The sequence below is a fragment of the Bos mutus genome, chromosome 13 (genome assembly GCF_027580195.1).
Source record: "Bos mutus isolate GX-2022 chromosome 13, NWIPB_WYAK_1.1, whole genome shotgun sequence".
In the NCBI taxonomy this organism is placed as follows: domain Eukaryota; kingdom Metazoa; phylum Chordata; class Mammalia; order Artiodactyla; family Bovidae; genus Bos; species Bos mutus.
In genome coordinates this window covers 50,907,707-50,929,908 of record NC_091629.1, presented here as the reverse complement: position 1 = coordinate 50,929,908, position 22,202 = coordinate 50,907,707, and the positions used below count along the sequence as shown (strand labels likewise).

The 22,202-nt window shown below is 45.7% G+C and overlaps 1 protein-coding gene across 1 annotated transcript in view; it reads right to left on the bottom strand.

The window, feature by feature from the left end:
* Window positions 1-1,664, bottom strand: part of CTNNBL1 (catenin beta like 1) — a 166,729-nt gene extending 165,065 nt beyond the window's left edge. Inside the window, exon 1 of the mRNA XM_005895997.2 lies at window positions 1,471-1,664. Within this exon, the coding sequence (XP_005896059.1) occupies window positions 1,471-1,500 (30 nt within the window). The 5' untranslated portion in view covers window positions 1,501-1,664. The remainder of the gene's footprint in view (window positions 1-1,470) is intronic.
* Window positions 1,665-22,202: the final 20,538 nt, after the last annotated feature.

Sequence of the window (22,202 nt, the reverse complement as noted above, 5' to 3'; positions counted from 1 at the left end):
TTAGTTCCTCTTCACTTTCTGCCATAAGGGTGGTGTCATCTGCATATCTGAGGTTATTAATATTTCTCCCAGCACAGTAAACTGTGGAAAATTCTGAAAGAGATGGAAATACCAGACCACCTGACCTTCCTCTTCAGAAACCTATATGCAGGTCAGGAAGCAACAGTTAGAACTTGACATGGAACAAGAGACTGGTTCCAAGTAGGAAAAGGAGTGCGTCAAGGCTGTATATTGTCACCCTGCTTATTTAACTTATATGCAGAGTACGTCATGAGAAACACTGGAAGAAGCACAAGCTGGAATCAAGATTGCCGGGAGAAATATCAATAACCTCAGATATGCAGATGACACCACCTTACCTTACGGCAGAAAGTGTAATTTAACACAATTCAGACTAGTCTCATTTCAAGTGTTCAACAGCTGTATGTGGCTAGTGGCTACCATACTGGACATTTAAGAAGACCAAAGAAAGGTAAAACGGTTGAGCTGGGAGCCAAAAGACCTCACCTCTAATCAAAGCTCTTATTGAGTGACTTTGGAAAAGTCTTTTTTTACCCTCTGGGTCAGTTTCCCCACATGTATTCTGAGCAAATGGGAAAAGAAGAGTCCTAGGGATCCATCACATGTGAGAAAGTCAAACATCTGCCAACAACTGCAATCAACATGTGTCCAACTTTCTGCACTTTAAAATCAGCTTTCATACTCATTGATTACAGTCCTCAAACTACCCTGCTGCTAAGTCACTTCAGTCGTGTCCCACTCTGTGCAACCCCATAGACGGCAGCCCACCAGGGTCCCCCGTCCCTGGGATTCTCCAGGCAAGAACACTGGAGTGTTCTTCTCCAATGCATGAAAGTGAAAAGTGAAAGTGAAGTCGCTCAGTCCTGTTCGATCCTCAGCGACCCCATGGACTGCAGCCTTCCAGGCTTCTCCGTCCATGGGATTTTCCAGGCAAGAGTACTGGAGTGGGGTGCCATTGCCTTCCCCGCAAACTACCCTAATAGGTAGCTATTACTGTCTCTGTTCTATACATACAGAAGTTGAGGCTCCAAGAAGACAACAGAACTTGTCCCAAAGCCACAGAGTCGATCAGTAGAGAAGCTGATACTCAAATGCAAGAAAGGCCAATGCTCTCCCACCACGATCATCAACTCAGTGACTTGAAGAAGAGAATTAAAGGGGAATGGTTGTGAAGATAGTCTGGGGCCTTCAGAAAAGTGAAAGGCAGTCAAGTCTCAGGGTAGGGTGAGAAGAGGCCCAGACTGAAGTTAAGAAGAGGTCCGGGCCTTGAGGATCGTAATGAATTGAAAGAACCCAGGAGAAATTCGAGGGAGGGACCCGGTTGACACGAGAAGTGAGAGGACCCAGGCCCAGGGAAGAGATGGGAGAAAGTGATATGAAGGAACTCTGGTCCTGCGATTCCTGCCTGGGTGAGAGGACGGTCCCCCCAGCCCTCCTCGACCATCATACCTGGTAGCTCAGAAGTTCCCCAACGTCCATGATTGCAGTCTCAGTCAACACTGGCTACTCGGATTCCCTCCACTCACGACCAAACCGCGGCCCCCAGAGCAGCAGCTCCAGCCACACTGCCGTAAAGCGCCTGGAGCAGGGGCCGCAGAGCCAATGAAGCAGAAGTGCGCGCGACAAGCAAGCCGGCCACACTGCAGTAAAATGCAGCGATACTGCAAAGCGCCCTGCTTTTAACAGCACTACTTCCGCCCGGAACCTGAAGGGGGCGGGGAAAGGGGCGGAGACTTGAAGGGGGCGGTGCGTTAAAAGAAAAGAGTAAAGGAAGCAAGATTATTGCGCGCCCCCTACGTGCTGGGCGGAGCGCAGGGCAGAATGCACGGTGTTTCCCTTGTCCTCTCTTAATCCATTCAGTGACCTAGGCAGTTTTATTCCTCATTTTATTCTCAGTTCACAGAGAAAACTGAGGCATTGAACTGCACTGTCCAGTACTCTACCTACTAACCACATGTGGTTACTGAGGGCTTGAACTATGGCTAGTCTGAATTAAAATGTGCTTTAAGTGTAAAGAAAATACCCATCTGATTTCTAAGACTTGCGTTGATTACATGTTGAAGTTATACTTAGGGTCAAATAAAATATAAAATTTAATTTCACTTTACTATTTACTTCACCATTTCTGTTTACTTTTTAAAATGTGGTTAGTAGAAAATGTAAAGTACTCGTGTGGCTCTCTTTGTGGCTTCCATTCCATTTCTGTTGGACAGCACTGGCTCAGAAAGTGTAGTGTCCAAGACCAGACAGTTGTTAGTGCCTGCGAAACAGTTGGTGATGACATTTCCTTCTCTGGGCTTCTGTTTATTCACCTATGCAAAGGCCAGTGGAAACTGGATAATCCTGTTTCTACTTAAGTGGTGTAAATAGGTTTTCTGTAGGTGAAAGTTGCCCATCATTGGAAAAGAACTATTCAGAGAGTGCATCTGAGCTCCTGGGATTTAAATGTTTCTGTATTCAAAGAGAGCTAAGCCTCTCTGCTAGTTCCCTTGGCTATTAGTCTGGTGCTTTTCATGTTCATGCTGTCTGTTTTAGTCCTTTCAGGCTGCTATGGAAAAAAAAAATACAGTGGCTGGCATAAACACCAGAAACTTATTTCTCGCAACTCTAGGGGCTGAGAAGTCCTAGATCAAGGCACTGGCAGTTTCCTTGTCTGGTGAGGGCCTGCTTTAGGATTCACAGAAGTGCCTTCTTACTATATCTTCACATGGCAGAAGGGGGTGAGGGATTTTTCTCCCACCTCTTTTACGAAACTAATCAGGAGGGCTCCACTCTTTTGATCTAATCAGTTCATCAAAGCCTCACTTCCTAATACCATCATCTCGGGAGTTAAAATGTCAAATTATGGGTTTCTTGGGGAGACACAAACATTCTGACCATCACAATATTGATAACCATCCTTCTCATCTTACCTTCACTGTCTCCAATTGTACAGAAATTATTTTTATTCCTCAAACTACCAAATCCTCTCCTCTTCTGCCTAGCCACTAGCCCCACACCTCAACCAACTGTTTCTCATCTTTCAGACCTCCAATGTCACTGTCTTAGCATAATCTTCCGCTACTCACCTTGGGTCCAAGTAGGCAAACCCTCCTCACGATTCTCTTTCCTAGCACCTTCTCTACTTCACTGTCTGTCCTTAATGGCTGATTACTTGTTTACTGACAGCCTCATTTACTGGACACAGGCTGCATGGGAGCAGGAATTGTGGATGTCATGTTAACCACTATATCCTATGACAAAAACCCTGATACAGTGTTCGGTACAGGAGGAGGAGTTTCCACAAAAGGGCCTTGTGGGTCATGATAAGGAGATTGGATTTTCTGCTAAGAGCATTAGGAAGATATTGAAAAGGTTTTAAGCAGGGGGGTTGGGGGGGCGGGTTGTGATTGGGTTTATGGTTTTTAACAATCACCTATGCAATCTGCTTTGAACTGAGTTATCTGAGTGTCTTTTCCTCTCCTACTCAGCTGTGGGGGTAGACTGTGCCTCATTCAGGGATGCAGGACAGAGTAATGGTGGGAGTGTGTACTTTGGAATTGTGTACTCTTTAGAACTATGTCCCAGTTCTTGGTATCTGGCACCAGCTTATATAGACAGGCTTGCAAGACCCTGGGGTTAAACTTTAAGGAAATTTACAAGCCAGTTGACATCAGGTTGGTTCCTTCAAATCCACCTCAGTGGGCGTATTTACAGCATGGAAATCAACATATGCTACAAATCATGACTCTTGGTTTTTCAGTGAGCTGACTGTTAAACCTTTACCAACACATCACTAATTTTGGTTCTAGCCAAAGTTCCACCACAATCACCTCTGTGCTTTTAGACAAGTTACTTTCTCTCTGTCAAAGTTGCAGTCTTCTCATATGTAAGGTGACTCATTTATTTATTCAGGAATTCACTGAGTGCCTGGTCAATGCCAGACACAATTTTAGGCTCTGAGGATATCGAAGTTTGTAAGGAGATAAGTTCCTGCCCTTTTGGGACCTACATCCTAGTTGGGGAGAAAACGTAACAAGGAAGATGAGGATGTAAAATCATCCTCATTTTACAGGTGTAGAGACAGAGGCAAGTGGCTGTGTACCTGATTGCCTTCTCCGAAAAGTGGAGATCCAACTGAATTTACATCATAAGATTATGGGGAATTTACAAGAGATGCTGCATGCAAAGCACTTAGCTTGGTGCCTGGCACAGTAAAGTACTCAATCAATATTTGACTAAGAGTTGAGTGGGAATTGGGGGAGAGGGAGTAGGGCGGGGAAAATGAGCTCATTTCTTATATCCTTTCCTTTTAAGGTATTCAGTCAAGTCTGTGTATTTTTAGAAACCAGGCCTTAAAATATAAAATCATAAGGCAAAATCATATGAGAACCATGTTTGGGAAGCACCCTGAAATTAGGATAATATACCTTCCAGGGCGGAGAAGGCAATGGCACCCCACTCCAGTACTTTTGCCTAGAAAATCCCATGGACGGAGGAGCCTGGTAGGCTGCAATCAATGGGGTCACTAGAGTCGGACATGACTAAGCGACTTCACTTTCACTTTTCACTTTCATGCATTGGAGAAGGAAATGGCAACCCACTCCAGTGTTCTTGCCTGGAGAATCCCAGGGACAAGGAAGCCTGGTGGGCTGACATCTATGGAGTCGCACAGAGTCGGACACGACTGAAGTGACTTAGCAGTAGCAGTAGCAATACCTTCCAGGGAAGGTTTTCCAGAGAAGGTGCCATTTGGACTAGGGCTTAAAGGATGAGAAGAGTTTGCCAAGAGGACGTGGGGAAAGATGGGTGACCTGGACAGAAGAAACAGCATGGACATAGACAAGGAACTGGACAGGGAATATTGTGTGTGGAGGGAATGGTAAGAAGTAATAGAGGAGAGGGCAGCTGAGCTGAGGAAGAGCACAGAGAGAATTAAGGGATTTAACACATAAAAACATGACACCTGCCGGGGGCCAGCCCAGGCTGATCCAGGGTATTCGAAGGGGAGACGGCTTCGGCGAGGATCAGGATACAATAGCTTCAATTAGATATTAATTAGAGATATAAAGAGTAATAGAATGAGGATAGCTCAGCAGGAAAATTCGGTGGAGAAAAGAGGCTGAGTAGCTTGGTTTACGCGGGAGACCAATAAAACTTCAAGACAAGAAGCTTGCACCACTTACATAGGCCGCAGGCGTCCTTCCGTTCTCCCGAAGGAGAGGAGACACTGAGGCCTCCCCGGTCAGATCTTAGAAGCCCAGGCATAATAAGTAAGCTTGGTGGGTTCCGCGCTCCAGATGGAGACTCAGCCAGAGTTTGAGAGAGAGAGCGACATGGGGAGACCAGTATTTCGAGAAACTGATCCCCATTCTTTATTTTCCAGAGTCTGTTTTTATACACTGACATGTTATACAAAAGTCACGCGGGGACAGCAGTCCTGACTTTTGTTAAAGTCAGGTGCTTCATACAAATGTATACAGAGGTCTTAGGGGTGTTACATCATCTTCTGGCCAGGGGGCCTGCTGACAATTTATGACCCTCTCCTTGTGACAGCGGTCAGTCAACCAGAACACTTATTTCTCCAAGGGTGATTATTCTTAAAACAGACGCCACCTTCTGAAGGTACCAGATAAAGTTACATTCCTGTAGGGTGAGGGTGTAGTGGGTTTTAATTAAAGAAGGAATTTGCTTAGCCTAAGGTCTAATGTGATTAATATCAAAGGTTAATACTTATTTCTTCTATATATTCATTAATGTGTATAAGGGCAGGGGATGTGGAGACTTAGCAATAAACATTGGCTCAACAAATGAAAAACCCTTCACCAATACAATTTCTAATCAGCCCACTATACTTGTACTAATGGTTTTCTAACTTTTCTAAAGAACCTGTTTTTAGAAGGTTTAAAGCATCTCATGCCTCTCACAGTTGGGAGGCTGTGAGCAATCACATGTGGCCGGACAAGCCTGTCAGGCAGGCTAGAGAACCTTCAGAGGAGTTTGTAGGTTAAAACACTCTTGTCACGCCCAGGAGTTTTTATTAACTGGAGCTCTAAGTTAACTCCTTCTCCGAAAGAGGTGGTGGGGGACAGCCCCCCGTAAAGTCAGAGGTGTAGGTGAGAGCACAAAGTAGCAAAGTAGGCAGGCTCTGGTTATGGGAGTAGATGCTTGAGAATTTCCAGGGGGACTCCTGAGGCTCGATCCCACCTTTTCGTATGTCGAGCCTCCTTCCTCATGACCTTTGCCACGGGCGGAGTGCCTCACGCCAGCCCCCAACTGACACCCAAACATGTCTGAATTTCAGTTAAATGATAAAAAAGGTTTTAGTATAAATATGTTCCAGAAACTTTCCTGGTGGTCCAGTGGTTAAGACTCTGCATTCCCAATGCAGGGGGCCTGGGTTAGAGCCTTGGTCAGGGAACTAGATCCCACATGTCACAATTAAGAGTTTGCATGCTGCAACTAAAGATCCTGCATGCCACAACTAAGCCCAAGTGCAGACAAATAAATAAATATTTTAATAAATAAGTAAATATATAAATATGTTCCATGGAATATGTAGTAACATACCAAAAGCTTTTTGTTGCTTATCTGAAATCCAAGTTTAGCTGGGCATCCTGTATTTTATCTAGCAATCCTCATCATGGAGGATCTTGAATATCACATTGTGATATTTCAATTTTATCTTGATGGGAAGGTCCATTAATAATTCCTTAGGAACCTCCCCAGGGATAAAGGTTGGGGCCCCCATTCTTCAGGTCTCAGCTTAATGTCACCACATCACAGGCATCTTCCTTGACTATGAGATCTATAATAGTCCCTCCCTCCCCTGAAGATTCTCCATCAGGAACTTCTCTGGTGGTCCTGTGGTTAAGAATTTGCCTTGCAATGCAGAGGACACAAGTTTGATCCCTGATCAGGGAACTAAGATCCCACATGCTGTGGAGTAACCAGGCCCTGTGCACTGCAACTCCTGAGACTGCACGTCACAACTAGAGAGTCTGTGTGCCCCAACAAAAGACCCTGCTTGGTAAATCAGCAGCCAAATAAATAAAGACACAAGTAAATTTTTACGAGAAGATTCTCCATCAGCATTCCTGACCATTATCTTCAGAACACTTGTGATTTGTGTTTCTGTATTTATCTTCTTTTCACTCATTGGGGAGGGTCTGTTTTCTCTTTCATACGCTATGCTCCACAAGGCCAGGGATTGCTGCATTGCTCACCACAGCAACCTCAGAACCTAATACAACACCTAGCACTTAACTCGGAGAAGGCAATGGCACCCCACTCCAGTACTCTTGCCTGGAAAATCCCATGGATGGAGGAGCCTGGTAGGTTACACTCCATGGGGTCGCTAAGAGTCGGACACGACTGAGCGACTTCACTTACACTTTTCACTTTCATGCATTGGAGAAGGAAATGGCAACCCACTCCAGTGTTCTTGCCTGGAGAATCCCAGGGACGGGGAAGCCTGGTGGGCTGCCGTCTATGGGGTCGCAGAGAGTCAGACACAACTGAAGCAAAGCAGCAGCAGCAACAGCACTCAACTGGCACTCCCTACAGTTGCTGATTTAATAGATGAACCAATCAATCTACTGAAAAATTGATACAATCCTGGCAATAATACTATCAAATACTTTCAAATCCCTACCCCAAACCCTAACAAAATGCTATTCCAATGTTAAAGATGAGGAAAGTTCAGAAAAGCTGTGTATATGCTAAGTGAACTAAGTCCAACAGAAAAAGCTTAATACCATATGATTTCACTTAGATGTGAAATCTAAAACAAAAGAAAAAAATGGGCTCATGAATACAGGGAACAGATTGATGACTGCCTGACGTGGAGGGGTGGGGAGTGGGCAAAATGGGTGAAGGGGGTCAGAAGGTACACATCTCCAGTTTTAAGATGAATTACTCATGTATTATAGTATATAGCCTGGTGGGTATAATTAATAATACTGTGTGCATATTTGAAAGTAGCTAGATGAACGGATCCTGAATGTTCTCATTACTAGAATAAATAATTTTTGTAATGATGTAGGATGGACTTCCCAAGTGGTTCAGTGGTAAAGAATAAGTCTGCCAATGCAGTAGACATGGCTTTGATCCCTGGGTTAGAAAGATCCCCTGGAGAAGGAAATGGCAACCCACTCCCGTAGTCTTGCCTGGGAAATCTCATGGACAGAGGAGCCTGGCGGGCTATAATCCACAGGGTGACCAAACTGTCAGACGGGCTTAGTAACTAAACAACAAAGATGTTACCTGGACTTATGTGGTGATTGTTTTGCAATATATACAGATGTAGAACATTACATGGTACACTAATATGATTTATGTAAAGTATACATAGAAAAACTAACAAAGGAAAAAAAAAAGAAGAAGAGCTATGGGTTATGCACCAAACAGTCCAAAAACATGTGATAATGATGATGATTTGAGCGTGGCTTCCACAAGAGAGACGGGAGAAGGGCACCACTCTGGAGACCAGCTGCTGGGCTGTAACCTTTTAAAAAATCTAATGTGGAAGAATGATTCCTTCTGGAAAATTTCAAGTAGCTGTGGGCCTCCTAGTTTTCCTTAAACTTCAAGCTTTAGGTGCTCCAAGATGTAATCAGAGTCTCCTCCTCCATCTTTTATTGCCACAATAAATTATTTGTTGGAACAGCCTTTAAGAAAATATCCTCCGAAAAAACACTCATAAAGTGTATTTATCACCAATATTGAGCTCCTACCCTGCCATTATGGACTGATTGGAAACATATGACAGTGTCGAAGAACTCCAGACGCCTCCATTCAGGCACTGAATGAGCGGGGAAGAGTCGCAGGGTAGGCAGTGGAAAGGGGATCTGTATTTCCTGGGAGTAGAATGCAGTTTCTGGGCTTCAAGAGAAGTCTTTGTTCCCTCTGCCTCTCACTCCCCAAGTCCAGGTTCTCAGATCCTGTCTACTCTAGTATTTTAATTTTTTATTTTGGATTTTCTGTTTGCTATCTTTTTTAAAAGATTTGTTTGTTTACTTACTTATTTACTCTTGTCTGTACTGGGTCTTCGTTGTCGAGCTCAGGCTGCTCTCTAGTTGGGATGCGTGGGGCTCTCACTGCAATGGTTTCTTCTGTTGCAGAGCAGGGGCTCCAGGCACAGGGGCTTCAGTGGTTGTGGTGCAGGGGCTTAGTTGCCCAATGGCATGTGGAATCTTCCCGGACCAGGGATCAAACTCGTATCCCCTGCATTGGCAGGCAGATTGTTAACCATTGGACCACCAGGGAAATCCTACTCCAATATTTTTAAATAGTGAAAGCTGAAATGTAGAAGGTTTAGTCACTTGCCCACAGCCATAGTATGAGTCATTGGCAGTACTCCAATCCAAGCCTGTCTGACTATGCACTGCACAGTAGGGATTTGAGCTCAGTGAACCTCCCAAACGGTGCTGACACTTATGATCCAAGCACAGATGATTACTGAATGCTGAAGAGTAATTATCTCTCCCAGTAGGCACAGGTCTCAATTAGATACAAGGAGAGTTTGCTTTCTTAGATACACTGGGAGCCAAGTAATAACTCTAACAGTCAGGGAGGTGCAACACAAAGGAATTATTTGGGGGCTTTATTATTGTTAAAGTATGATAATAGAATTGAATTACATTGTCCTAATCTTTGAGAGATACATACTGAAATCTCTGTATGAAATAATGTGATGACAGGAATTTGCTTCAAAATAATCCAAGGGGGGGTAGGTGTGGGGGTGAGTGTGGGGGATGGATGCAGGTGTGGGTGGAAGCCAGGATGAGAAGTTTATTGGTGAGCTGTTAGTTGCTGAAGCTAGGTAATGGATGCATGGGAGCTCATTTTCTTACTCTCCTGGCAACCGAATGGCAGCGGCAGTTCCAGCCACAATAACATCAAAAAGAATAAAAAGGATCATCTTTTCTTGAGGCTTTCTCTTAGGAGGGAGGGAGAAGGAAGAAAGGACGTGGGTAGGGACCAACTGTGTCTATTGCACAAGAAAGGATTCCCTGGTCAAGTGTGTAGGGCTGGGAAAGCCATGAGTGCCAGTACACACAACAGCTCCTAACAGTGTAACAAGTCTCATAAACCCCTAATTCTGAGGGGCTCCCCATCAATGCCTCATACCAATGGTCCCAGTGAGTCAGACCTTGCTGAGAGGCTCTCATAAAAAGGAATGGAGGGACTTCCCTGGTGGTCCAATGGCTAAGACTCCATGCTACCGATGCAGGAGGCCAGGTTCAATCTCTGTTTAGGGAACAAAAGATTTTCATGCTGCAACCAAAGACCTGATTCAGCCAAATAAATAAATAGACATTTCTTTAAAAAATCAACTTTATATTAAAAAAAAAAAGGAGTAGAGAGAATTCTTAATGCAATCAATATTTGGGGTCAGTGAAAGGACCACTTCTAACTTAGGAAGTAAGCAAGTTCCATAGCCAGTGAGCTGAAGCAGCTGTTTATTACCTACCTTAACACTAAGGGGGCTTCCCAGGTGGCACTAGTGGTAAAAAACCTACCTGCCAATGCAGGAGATGTAGGAGTCATGGGTTCGATCCCTGGGTCAGGAAGAATCCCTGGAGGAACACATGGCAATCCATTTCAGCATTCTCCCTTGGAGAATCCCATGGACAGAGCACCCTGGTGGGCTACGGTCCATAGGGCTGCACAGAGTCGGACACAACTGAATCGACTTAGCATGCATGCATAGCACCAAGGAGATGGATTAGCTATCTACTGTTGTGTAACAAGTTACCTAAAAGCATAGTGGCTTAAAACAACAATGAACCTTTATTATCTCACACAGTTTCTGTGGATCAGGAATTTGGAAGCAGTTTTAGCAGGATCAAGGTCTTTCTTGAGATTAAAGTCAAGATGTCAATCATTTCCAGGATGGGTCAGTCCCACGCCCAGCAGGTTGATGGTGCCTGATGGCCAGAGACCTCCATTCCTGATCACATGGATCCATCTGACCACCCATGTGTTCTCATAACACGACAGCTGGCATCCCCCAGAGCAAGTGATCCAAGAGAGATCAAGGTGGAAGCTCCAACGTTTTTTGTGACTTCATCCTAGAAGTTATAGTCCATCATTTCTGCAACATCCTATGGGCTGCACAGGTCAGACCAGTTCTTTGTGGGAGAGGATTACACAGGGTGTGAATGTCAGGAAGCGAGTCATTGGGTTCATCTTGGAAGTGGAGCCTCCAGTGCAGTCAAGCTTTCAGGTGGTGCAACCCTGGCTGACATCTTCACTGCAGCCTCTTGAGACACGGGGCACCAGAATCATCCATCTATGCCAGTCCTGACTTCCTCGTCCACAGAAACACCAAGATAATAAATGCTTTGGTATTTTAACCTCCTGAGTTTTTCAGTAATTTGCTATCACCAATGGATATAAAAAATCGAAGAAGTAGGTGAGGTGCCAAAGAGTGACATTCCCATCATTGGCTGCCACCGTGACCTATTGATAAACTGAGCATCTGATTAATACCCCTTTAGACTCCCTGAACCATTCCTGGTAGACATCAATGAGGGCAGAGAATGGACCTGCACACCAGGTCGACATGGAGGGGCAGCTGCTAAGTGTACATCTTCTCTTAGAGGATCACGATGCATGTCAGTATATTAAAAAGCTCCAAGCAGTCTTGTAGGGGAAAACCTGTTTAACTGCTTTACTCAATGCTTTCCAGTCTATTTGACCACAGAAGCCATTTTTCATGCAACATCGGTGGAAGCAGTATTCTGAGAAACACACCTTAAGAAAAACCGCTCTATGTCAACCTCCACAGAAGTTTCAGCAAATCCTCTACTCAGAGTGAGATCTCAAATTTTTGCTTAGAAAAAAAAAAATCTGTGCATATCCATGTATACATTTAAAAGACCTAAATTTTTCCAAGCCTGACCTCCTGAGCACATAAATGATGTCCATTGACATTATTTAATATTCTCTGACACAGAGCTTCTTCCTACACCAGTCAAAGCAACCCCACCTCACCCAGCCTAATTCTCATAAACAACTGAGTTCTTTCTGAGCGTGCACATACCCACGTACACCCCTGGTTGGTCCTCTCAAAGGACTGACCTCTTAGACTACTCTGGTGGTCCAGGGTTAAGAATCTTCCTGCCAATGCAGGGGACACAGGTTCCAACCCTGATCCAGGAAGATCCCACATGCTGCAGGGCAACAAAGCCTGTGTGCCACAGCCAAGTCCTCTCTCTAGAGGTCACATGCCGCAACTACTGAAGCCGGTGTACTCTAGAGCCCATGCTCTGCAACAAGAGAAGCCACTGCAATGAGAAGCCCACGCACCGCAACTAGAGTAGCCACAACTAGAGAAAGTCCACGTGTTAACAACGAAGACCCAGAGCAGCCATAAATACATAAATGAAATTCAGAAAGAAAGGACTGACTGCCTCATTAGCAGCTGTTGCCCCCAAGTAACTTGAAGGGAAGCCTCACCCTCGCCATTGGTACGCTCCTCAGGGTGTTGCTCCCTGGCGCTCCAGAAACTGCAGGACCTGGAGGTGTCACGGGCTCCTGGTTGGGTCCTCAGAGCAGCAGAGCTGGAGTGTGTCCTGCAGAGTTGTAGGGAGTGGGCATCTCTCCTCAGTCTAGGTGGGACTTGCCCTTTGGACGCCAAAGCAGTACCTCGAATCTCACTTCCTCTTTCCATAGCATCTCTCTATAAGAGGGTCAGGCTCCATCCCTGAATGAGACCAAGTGGTAGACAATACCCTGTTCTCCCAACTCCCCATCTACCCTCAGATGCCCACAAAACCTCAAAAGATTCTTTTCTTTCCCATTGCTCCCTTCCCTACTTCTCTTCCTCCTGTTCTTTTCTTCTTGTTCCTCTTCTTCATCACCCTCATCACCTGGTTGGGGGCGTTAATTAGTCCATCAGATTCTATTAGAATCTAAAGTCCTATTAGATCAGCTGGGACCCCCTTCTCTGAATCTTACATACATGTGTGCATGTGTGCTAAGTCGCTTCAGTTGTGTCCGATTCTGTGCGACCCTGTGGACCATAGCCCACCAGGATCCTCTGTCCATGGGATTCTCCAGGCAAGAATACTGGCATGGGTTGCCATCCTCTCCTCCAGGTGATCTTTCCAATCCAGGGATCAAACCCATGTCCCTTATGTCTCCTTCACTGGCAAGTGGGTTCTTTACCACCAGCGCCACCTGGGAAGTCCGGATCTTACATGAAGAAGATGCAAAGGCTATGTGATGTCAGTGGTGATGCTCTCTGAGGAGTGGGCTATGAGTGGCTTTAATTTTCTTCTTTTTGTTTTTGTTGTTTATTTGCATTTTCTCAATTTCTATCCTTAACAAGTATTATAGAAGTAAATAATAAATATATAAAATATATAAGTATTTACAAAGGCAATAAAATAAAACTGTTTTTTATGTCCATGCCATGTGTTAGTTATTTGTAATGCCACACCTTAAGCTTTGTAAAATGACATGGTTTCTATTCTCTTTGGATGCTCCCCTCCCCCAATGCACCTCTAACCATCCTATTTCTCTCCATGATAAATAACCACTGTTGGTATTTTTGGAATAGGTTTTTATGGAGCTTATTACATTTTCTATTTATGTGTTTTTGCTTATACCATCACCTTATTCCTGGTGATTTAGGAAGAAAGGATTTAAAGTGACTTAAGAAGATACATAGCTTCCCTGGTAGCTCAGCTGGTAAAGAATCCGCCTGCAATGCGCGAGACCTGGGTTTGATCCCTCGATTGGGAAGATTCCCTGGAGAAGGGCATGGCAACCCACTCCAGTATTCTGGCCTGGAGAATCCCCATGGACAGAGGAGCCTGGCGGGCTACAGTCCATGGGGTCGCAAAGAGTTGGACACGACTGAGCAACTAAGCACAAGAAGATACATAAAACACAACAAGGTAGCCCAAATTAAAAGAAGGTTTAAGAAAAAGGAAAAAAACACGGAGAAGAGCATACAACAGAGATAAAAAATGAAGCTAATACAAAAACACACAGAGTCCTATTGGCTTGCTCCAGGGAGGCCACTAGTTGGTTTTAAGTAACTAGCAAATACAGGAAGAGCAACTTGCCCATTAATTGGTCTCTCCTACTCCAGCCACTCATCTAGTGGTTTTCAAATTATGGTCCTATGGAACCCTTTCATGAACTGCTCCCAGCTGTTCCAAAATCCAGTTGTAGAAAACTGGCAGTTATAGGCCGACTCGTGGAGGGAAGGGTTAACGGGTAGAATTACCTTCATTGGTCATTTTCTCTCAGTGCATGTCCCCCAGCTGTAGCACCTGCCTTCACTTCTTATGGCAGAGCCCTATACAAGATAGTATTTGATTTTAGCATAAAATTATATATTTACTCATTAAAAAAAATTAATTTGCCACCATTTCACGCTATTTTGCAAGAAGGACAATGATTTCAAGGTGTTGCTCTACCACCTAAAAAAGCTGGGGAAAGCCCAGTTAGGGGAAGGTGCTATATATAAGGGCTTCCCAGGGCTTCCTCCTGCCAATGCAGGAGACGCAGGAGACACGGGTTCTATCCCTGGATCAGGAAAATCCCCTGGAGGAGGAAATGGCAACCCATTTCAGGATTCTTGCCTGGAGAATCCCATGCACAGGGGAGCTGAGCAGGCTACATACAATCCATGGGGTCAAAAGGAGTTGGACACGACTGAATGACCGAGCACACAGGCACACTATCTACAAGAATTCAGTTGAGCAGCCTTGCTCTGGCCACTGGAACATGCTTTGACTGTCTGTGGAGCAGGTCAGAGGTGTCAGAGAATTAACAGTCCACCCTATCCTCCCACTCCAGAGCAGCTCTCAGCCTGATAGAACTTAGTACATAAATGCCCAGCTCCCTCACTCCTCAGGTGGGGTAACTCTGAGCTATGGTGTTGTTCACTGGCTCCCAGAGGTCTGGCCAGTGTTCCCTGGGGTCATATTCCAAATAAACTCTGTATATATGAATTCTTATCTCAGGCTTTGGAGAGATCCCAAATAAGATAGTGTGTCATAAGGACAACAGGTTTGAGTATTGCAGGGGAGGATGGGTAGACCAGTTGTCCAGGCAGGAGGTGCTTGGGGCTTGAACTGGGTGTGCTAGGGGTGGGCAAAAGCTGGAGAAAAATCAGCAGAGCCAAGATACACACTGGATGTGCTGGAAAAGGAAGAAGGTGATGTGAAGGCTGCCTCCTGGGCTTTGTCCTCCCTGGAAGGGAGGGCAAGGGGAAAGGTCAAGAATACATATGTTAATAATTTTGTGCATGTCACAGAACAGCTTGTAATCACCAGATTTTCTGGAACTCTCTGCTGTCTTCTTGCCCTGCCCCGACTCATCAGACTCTAGAACAACCTAGCTGCCATTGTCAGGGGAAGTCTGCATTTTCTCCTGCAGGGCAGGATCCAATAACAGTGTTCTCATCCAATAAAGGTGGCTGGCGCACAGGGACAAAATATTGAATTAAAAACAATACCAGTGCTGCTGAGCTCGCGCCACCCCTGAACTGCCTGTGCGTGCCTTTGCTCTGCAAATTGGTAATGGGAGCCCCAGGGAAATACTGTCCAGGAGAGCGAGGAGGAGGGAAGGTGGGGGAGACGGGGAAGCAAAGTCAACTCTTAGCCTCAGTTGGCAGAGCCAGCGCTCAGGAGCAAGGAGTCAGCTGCCCGAAAACCAGCCCTGAGCTGGTGCCCTGGCCTTGGTCCTGTCTCCGTAAAGCCACCTTCAGTGAGAAACTTGGATCCTCTGGGATCAGGTATTCTTGGCTTTGAAGCCTGCCTCCACCTTATTGCATCTCTACTAACTCTGGTGATTCAGACAGTAAAGAATCTGCCTGCAATGCGGGAGACCCAGGTTTGATCTCTGGATCGAGAAGATTCCCTAGAGGAGGAAATGGCAACCCACTCCAGTATTCTTGTCTGGAGAATTTCAAGAACAGAGGAGTCTGGTGGTCTACAGTCCATGGGGTTGCAGAGTCTCAGACATGACTGAGGGATTAACACTTCCACTTTCTTTCCACCCTATTGCTTGACTCTGTGACCTTGGGTTAAATCCTTAGATAACTCTGACTTCAGTTTTCTGGTGGCATTATTTCAAGGCCCAGCACATGCCAGCACTGTGCTTAACATTTATTTAATCCTAACAAGGACTCTATTTCCATTTTACAGTTGATGGAACCAAAGCTCAAAGGAGTCAGGTAACTTACCCAGGGTCACATAGCCAGGTATAGCCAGATTTCAGATAAAGTGGTGTAAACACTGCATGGGCCCTGTTAACCATTACAGACTACTCCTCTTCAGATAGGAAATCTCCTATTTTCAAGCTGTTGGGGGCATCCCCATGCCATTAGAGGGAGGGGCTCTCTCTGTAATACAGAATCTAGTCTCATAGCTTGCTGTATTCTCTTTCACCCTCCCCCTCTCCCCACTCCCAAGTCTTCTTATTTTTTTCCTCCAACCTTTTCCTAGCCCAGATTACAAATTCCGCCCTTTGGTTCTTGGCCAGCAGTTTACCACAACCATATCATCACCTTTTAGCCACCACACTTGGCATCTTAGCACCTGCTCACATCCATGCCCAAATGGGCCTCACCTGTCTCCAAGGAAGCTTATCAAAGTATTCCCCCAACCCAAACAGTTGTTTTCAGGAAGAATCCTGATGCCCACTGTTACAGTGATCAATATGTCTCCACCATGCTTCAAAGCCTGAAGCTCAGATGGGGTCCTAGGGGTCCTAGGTCTGTCCTCAGAACAGACCTAGGGGTTTGGACATAGTAAGTACACTGGGGTTGTTGAGGCTGAGCTGCGGAAGTGAACAGGGCTGCCCAGGGAGAGTGAGTGGAGTAAGAAGGGCACCCTTGTCCCTTTCCTTCTCCTCCTCCAGATTCAGGAATGCAATTCCAGGACCTTGAAATCTACATAACCACCGGCATTATGGGAACTGGATTTGGTAATTAGAGATCAGATGAGTCCAGTCATAGGGTAAGTTTGGGGTGAGTGTAGAGGCTTCCACAGAGGCAAAAAAAAAAAATCAGTGATGACCATAGCAACAACCAGAACTGGTATGAAATAGTGAGTACTTACTATACACCCTGCACAGTCCAAAGCAGCCCTTTCCGTGTATTACTTTATGTTATTGTCAAAGTCCTATGGTATGAGTTTTCTCCTCCCCAGGAACTGACTCTCACAGGCATTAACTGAGACATTAACATTACAACTTGTCCAAGGTCGCAGTTAGGAAGCAGTTAGCTGGGACTTGAATCGGCTCTGTCTGACTGCAAAGCCAGCACCTTAAGCCCTCCCAGGCCTGAGCAATGAAGACAACCACTTGGCTTGGCATCCTTTTATCCTCTTGTATCAGTCAGAATGCTTTGGGCTGCAAAAATGGAACCACCAACTTAGTTGATTAACAATGAGAAAAATGTATCAACTCAAAGATTAAGTTTCAAGGTTTAATGGCTGCAGGAGTCATTAATTCAGCAGCTCAATGAAGTCCCTTCCAACTTCCCATGATGTCATCATTAATGTGTTTGTTCACCTTCCTGGTCACAAAATAGCTGCTACATCTCCAGATATCACGTACAAAACACGACCACATCCTGCAAAAGAAGAAGGATTTTTTTTTTTTGCAGCAAGAAAACCTTTCCCAGAAGTACTTGAGAAAATATTTCTTTTACTTTATTGGCCGGAATTGTTCCTATTCCTGTTTCCAAACCAATCAGCCACAGGGCAAATAGAAAGTTCATGAATGGCTTAATTTTTGTTCACGTTCATTTGTAGGAGGATGGATTATCCCCCAAATTGAGTTTCTATTAGAAAGGAGAAAGAAGGCAATGACAGCTTTTGAGTAAACAAACAAAAATGTACGCTATTCTTCTCTTTTCTCTTCCCAACCCCCAATGTCCTCTTTCTCTATCAGTTAACATTTTATTCACCCTTCAAGAATCAACTCAAATATTTCTGCTGGGCAGTCTTCCCTGATTTTTTCCCCATCAGATTAATTACTCTCTTTACTGTGCTTCCAAGGAGTTTGGCACATGCTACTTACGTGGTCTTCACTACATCCTCATGGAGAGAGCCAGGCTTTGGAGTAACTAGACTCAAGTTTGAATCCCAGGTCTGCCACTTCCTTCACAGAGGACTTTAGGTATACCACTTTCTTCCTTTAAGCCTCAGCTTCCTCATCTGTATAGTCTGCATTCCTTTTTAGGCAGTTTTGAGGACTAAGGCAGATAATATGTCTGGGATTATTCAATGATCTCCTTGGAACAAAGAAAGGGAGGAAGGAAAGACACTATCAGGCTGGACTAGGCAAAACGGAACTTTTAGCAAGAAAAGCAAAAGTCATTCCAAGGTGCCGACCGCACGGCCCCCTTCCTGTGAAGTTCCCCTCCCCCCGGTTCTCCCAAGAAAGTCATTTTTCATCCCCAAAGCCATTTGGTCTAGAGAGAAGGGGGAGATGCAGTGGAAGGGTCTGTATTGTGCCTGCCCTGGCACCATCCATCACCCAGCCGACAGGAACTCACCTCCCACAAATAAAGTTATGACAAGCGTCCCCAACCCATTCTTTCAGCCGTTGCCTCCCTGTTTCCATCATCTCTGACATTATAAGCCATCAGCCAAGCTGTTTGTCATGCCTCTGACAGGGCCTTGGCATCACAAGCAGGAGAGGCTGTGCTAAGGTACAGCTGGATTCAAGGGTGGGTGTCCCACCCCCAGCCCCACCTGCCATTGGTGATCTTGAGTTATTCCACATGGGCTCTCAGAAAGCATTTCTCCCCCGAGGGGCAGGGGTCCAGAAGTGGAGCAGAACTGGAGGGGACTATGCATCCATTTATCCGCTTGGTGAACAGGAGTGAATATTCTACTGTCCTGACCCTGTGTTAGGCACAGCTGCAGCCACAGAGAGAAATTAAAACACATGCCTTGCCCTTGAGGCGTGCCCAGTATAGGGAGAGTGGAAAACAAGTCATTTCAACAGACAGTGCCAGCACAACTGTGGCAGCGTCAGTCTAAGGGTTATGGGAGCACAGAGAAGGGTAGGAACATAGGGAAGGCTTACTGGAGGAGGTGACATTTGAGCTGAGATCTACAGGAGAAAGAAAAAAAAGACATGCGATGGGGCAGAGTGAGTGATACCTTGAAAGTTTCCCTTTCTTCTCTGCAGATTTATCTACTTATAAGCCCTAAAGGGCAGAGTGGAGCGGAGATACGAGAGAGAGAATCATATTCCATGGAAGCCGATGACATCAGCAAGGTCCCTTCCCTTTTGCTTCCAGTAGGGTCTGGCCAATGGGAAGCAAGAGCAAGCAATCAGAAGGAGGGAGTAGAGACAGGTAGATTGTTTCTTTCCCAGGCCCCTCCCTGTAAGCTCCCTCCACCAAAGGCCCCAGTTCCTGCCAGGCAGAAGCCTCTTGGAGCCACAGCTACTCTCCCTGGATTCCAGTAACCATATCTGGCTCTTGCCCTTCAGACTAGGGGTGCCAAAGGCTCCATTGTCTAGCCCAGAGGAGCTGCATCATCCTTTGTTGGATTCCCGAGGCTATCGTAATTCCCTAAACACAATAGCTCCTTTATTATAGTCTCCTGAAATTACAGCTCCAGTGCCTCTGTCTCCTTCAAGGACCCTGCCTGTTACACCCCGGCAGCTCAAGGCTCTGCTTGACCCTCTTCTGGTGGTAAGTCAGTCCCATGTGGTGGCCCTCAGTGATCCACATCTGCCATTATTTGTGCCCTTGGGCGTCCCCTCCTACAGCGAACACTGGACTTGGCCATGTGATTGGCTTTGAGCAATGGAATGTTAGCATAGATGAGGCAAGAAGAGGCTTCAGAAGCACTTGAGCATCTGTGCTTGACGTTTTGGAATGCTCCCTCTTGGAATCCCACTGCCGTACTGAAAGGAATACTGGGGTATCTTGATGTAGAGTGGAAACCTCGTGGAAAGTTCCAGGAAGATGACCTGCCATATGAGAAAAAAGGCAACACAGGGCAGAACTGAGGTTCCCCAACTAATAGTCATCACAGAGGTTCCAGACCCTAAGCGAGAGACTTTGTCAAAGGGGGGATGGCAGTCTGCCCTAGAAGTGTGGGTGTTTAACTCAAACATTGTTTAAAATTGTCAGCATTGGGTGGTAAAAAGCAGACTGACTTTTAACCAATGTTAACTATCATTTTGGGACTTCCCAGGTGGTTGAGAGGTAAAGGACCTGCCTGCCAATGCAGGAGACTTGAATTCAATCCCTGGTCTAGAATGATCCCACTAGAGAAGGGAACAGCAATCCACTCCAGTATTCTTGCCTGGAAAACCCCATAGACAGAGGAGCCTGGTGGGCTACAGTCCATGGGTCTCAAAAGACTCAGATACAACTTAGAGACTAAAATGGCAACAACAACAATGATTATTAAACTTTTTGCAAAAACTGCTTTTCCTTTTTGTCAGCACCTAGCGTGGACCACCTCCCACCCCCAACTCATCTCCCCACTCCCACTCTATTGGTCCTGGGCCTTTCTAGTACAGTCACAGCTGAATGCAGCCACATGAGTGACCCCAGCCAACATCATGTGCAGCAGAAGCACCACTGTCACCCTACAGAATCTTGGGAAATAATAAATCATTGCTGCTTCACTCCCAAGTTTTGGGGTGGTTTGTTACACACCAATGAATAACTGAAACATACTGGCAGCTCCAGTTCTATTGCAAGTTCAAGGGCAACAAGAACTTTTCTGGCAGCTCCCCTAAGAGTCAGAGTCCTGGAATCACTTTGATTGGTTTCCCCTGGGTCATATGCCAGCTACGAACTGATGGCCTGGCCTGCTGCTGCTGCTAAGTTGCTTCAGTCGTGTGTCCGACTCTATGGGAGCCCATCAGGCTCCCCCGTCCCTGGGATTCTCCAGGCAAGAACACTGGAGTGGGTTGCCATTGCCTTCTCCAATGGCCTGGCCAGGGGAACATCATACACTGATTGGCTCCTCCTTTATTCTGGTGCAGGAGGTGGAGCCCCACTTGGACCTCTGGACTGACTGACAGTGGGGAGGGGATTCCTAAAGGAAGATGGGGGAAAAGAAGTCTGGCTGCAAAAGACACTTGATGGAGGCAAAATTTGGGGAAGATTATCTTTGGTGTTCCCCATCCAGTTACTGTTCGTGCCTGTAAGAAATGGATAGGGAAATTCCCTGGTGGTCCAGTGGTTAACACTCGGCGCTATTTCTGCTGTGGGTCCAGGTTTCATCCCTGGTTGGAGAACTGAGGTCACACACGCTGCACTGCATGGCAAAAAAAAAAAAACAACCAAGAATGTATATATGGATGGCTGAGTCCCTTCACTATTCGTCTGAAACTACCACACCATTGTTAATCACTATACCCTAATTCAAAATGAAAAGTTTAAAGTTAAATAAAGAAAAGGGTAAAAATGGATCCCCAATATAAAAATGTAAAAGACCCCTATGATGTGATAAGCAAAAGTGTTAGTCACTCAGTCATGTCAGACTCTTTGCAATCCCATGGACTATAGTCCACCAATCTCCACTGTCCATGGAATTATCCAGGCAAGAATACTGGAGTGGGTTGCCACACCCTTCTCCAGGGGATCTTCCCAACCCAGGGATCAAACCCAGGTCTCCTGCATTATAGGTAGATTCTTTACCATCTGAGCCACCAGGGAAGCCCATGATGTGATAAGACCATAAGACTTTGGCCATGGACAGACCTGGTTTCTAACTCTCACTTTCTTTTTAGAAGTTGCTTTGGGCAAGCTGCTCAACCTCTATGAACTCATCTATAAAATAAGCTAGTTAATTCCTGCACTAGCATAGAGCAGGCGGTGGGGGTGGGGGAGGTTTCAATTAGATTATGGCAGTGAAGTGAAAGTCACTCAGTTGTGTTTCTTTGTGACCCCATGGACTATAGTCCATGGAATTCTCCAGGCCAGCATACTGGAGTGGACAGCCTTTTCCTTCTCCAGGGACCCTCCCAACCCAGGAATCGAAACCATGTCTCCCGCATCGCAGGCAGATTCTTTACCAGCTGAGCCACCAGGGAAGCCCAAGAATACTGGAGTGGGTAGCCTATCCCTTCTCCAGCAGATCTTCCCAACCCAGGAATCGAACCAGAGTCTCCTGCATTGCAAGCGGATTCTTTACCAACTGAGCTATCAGGGAAGCCCTATTATGGCAGAGGTGGTGGACAAAGAGAGAGGC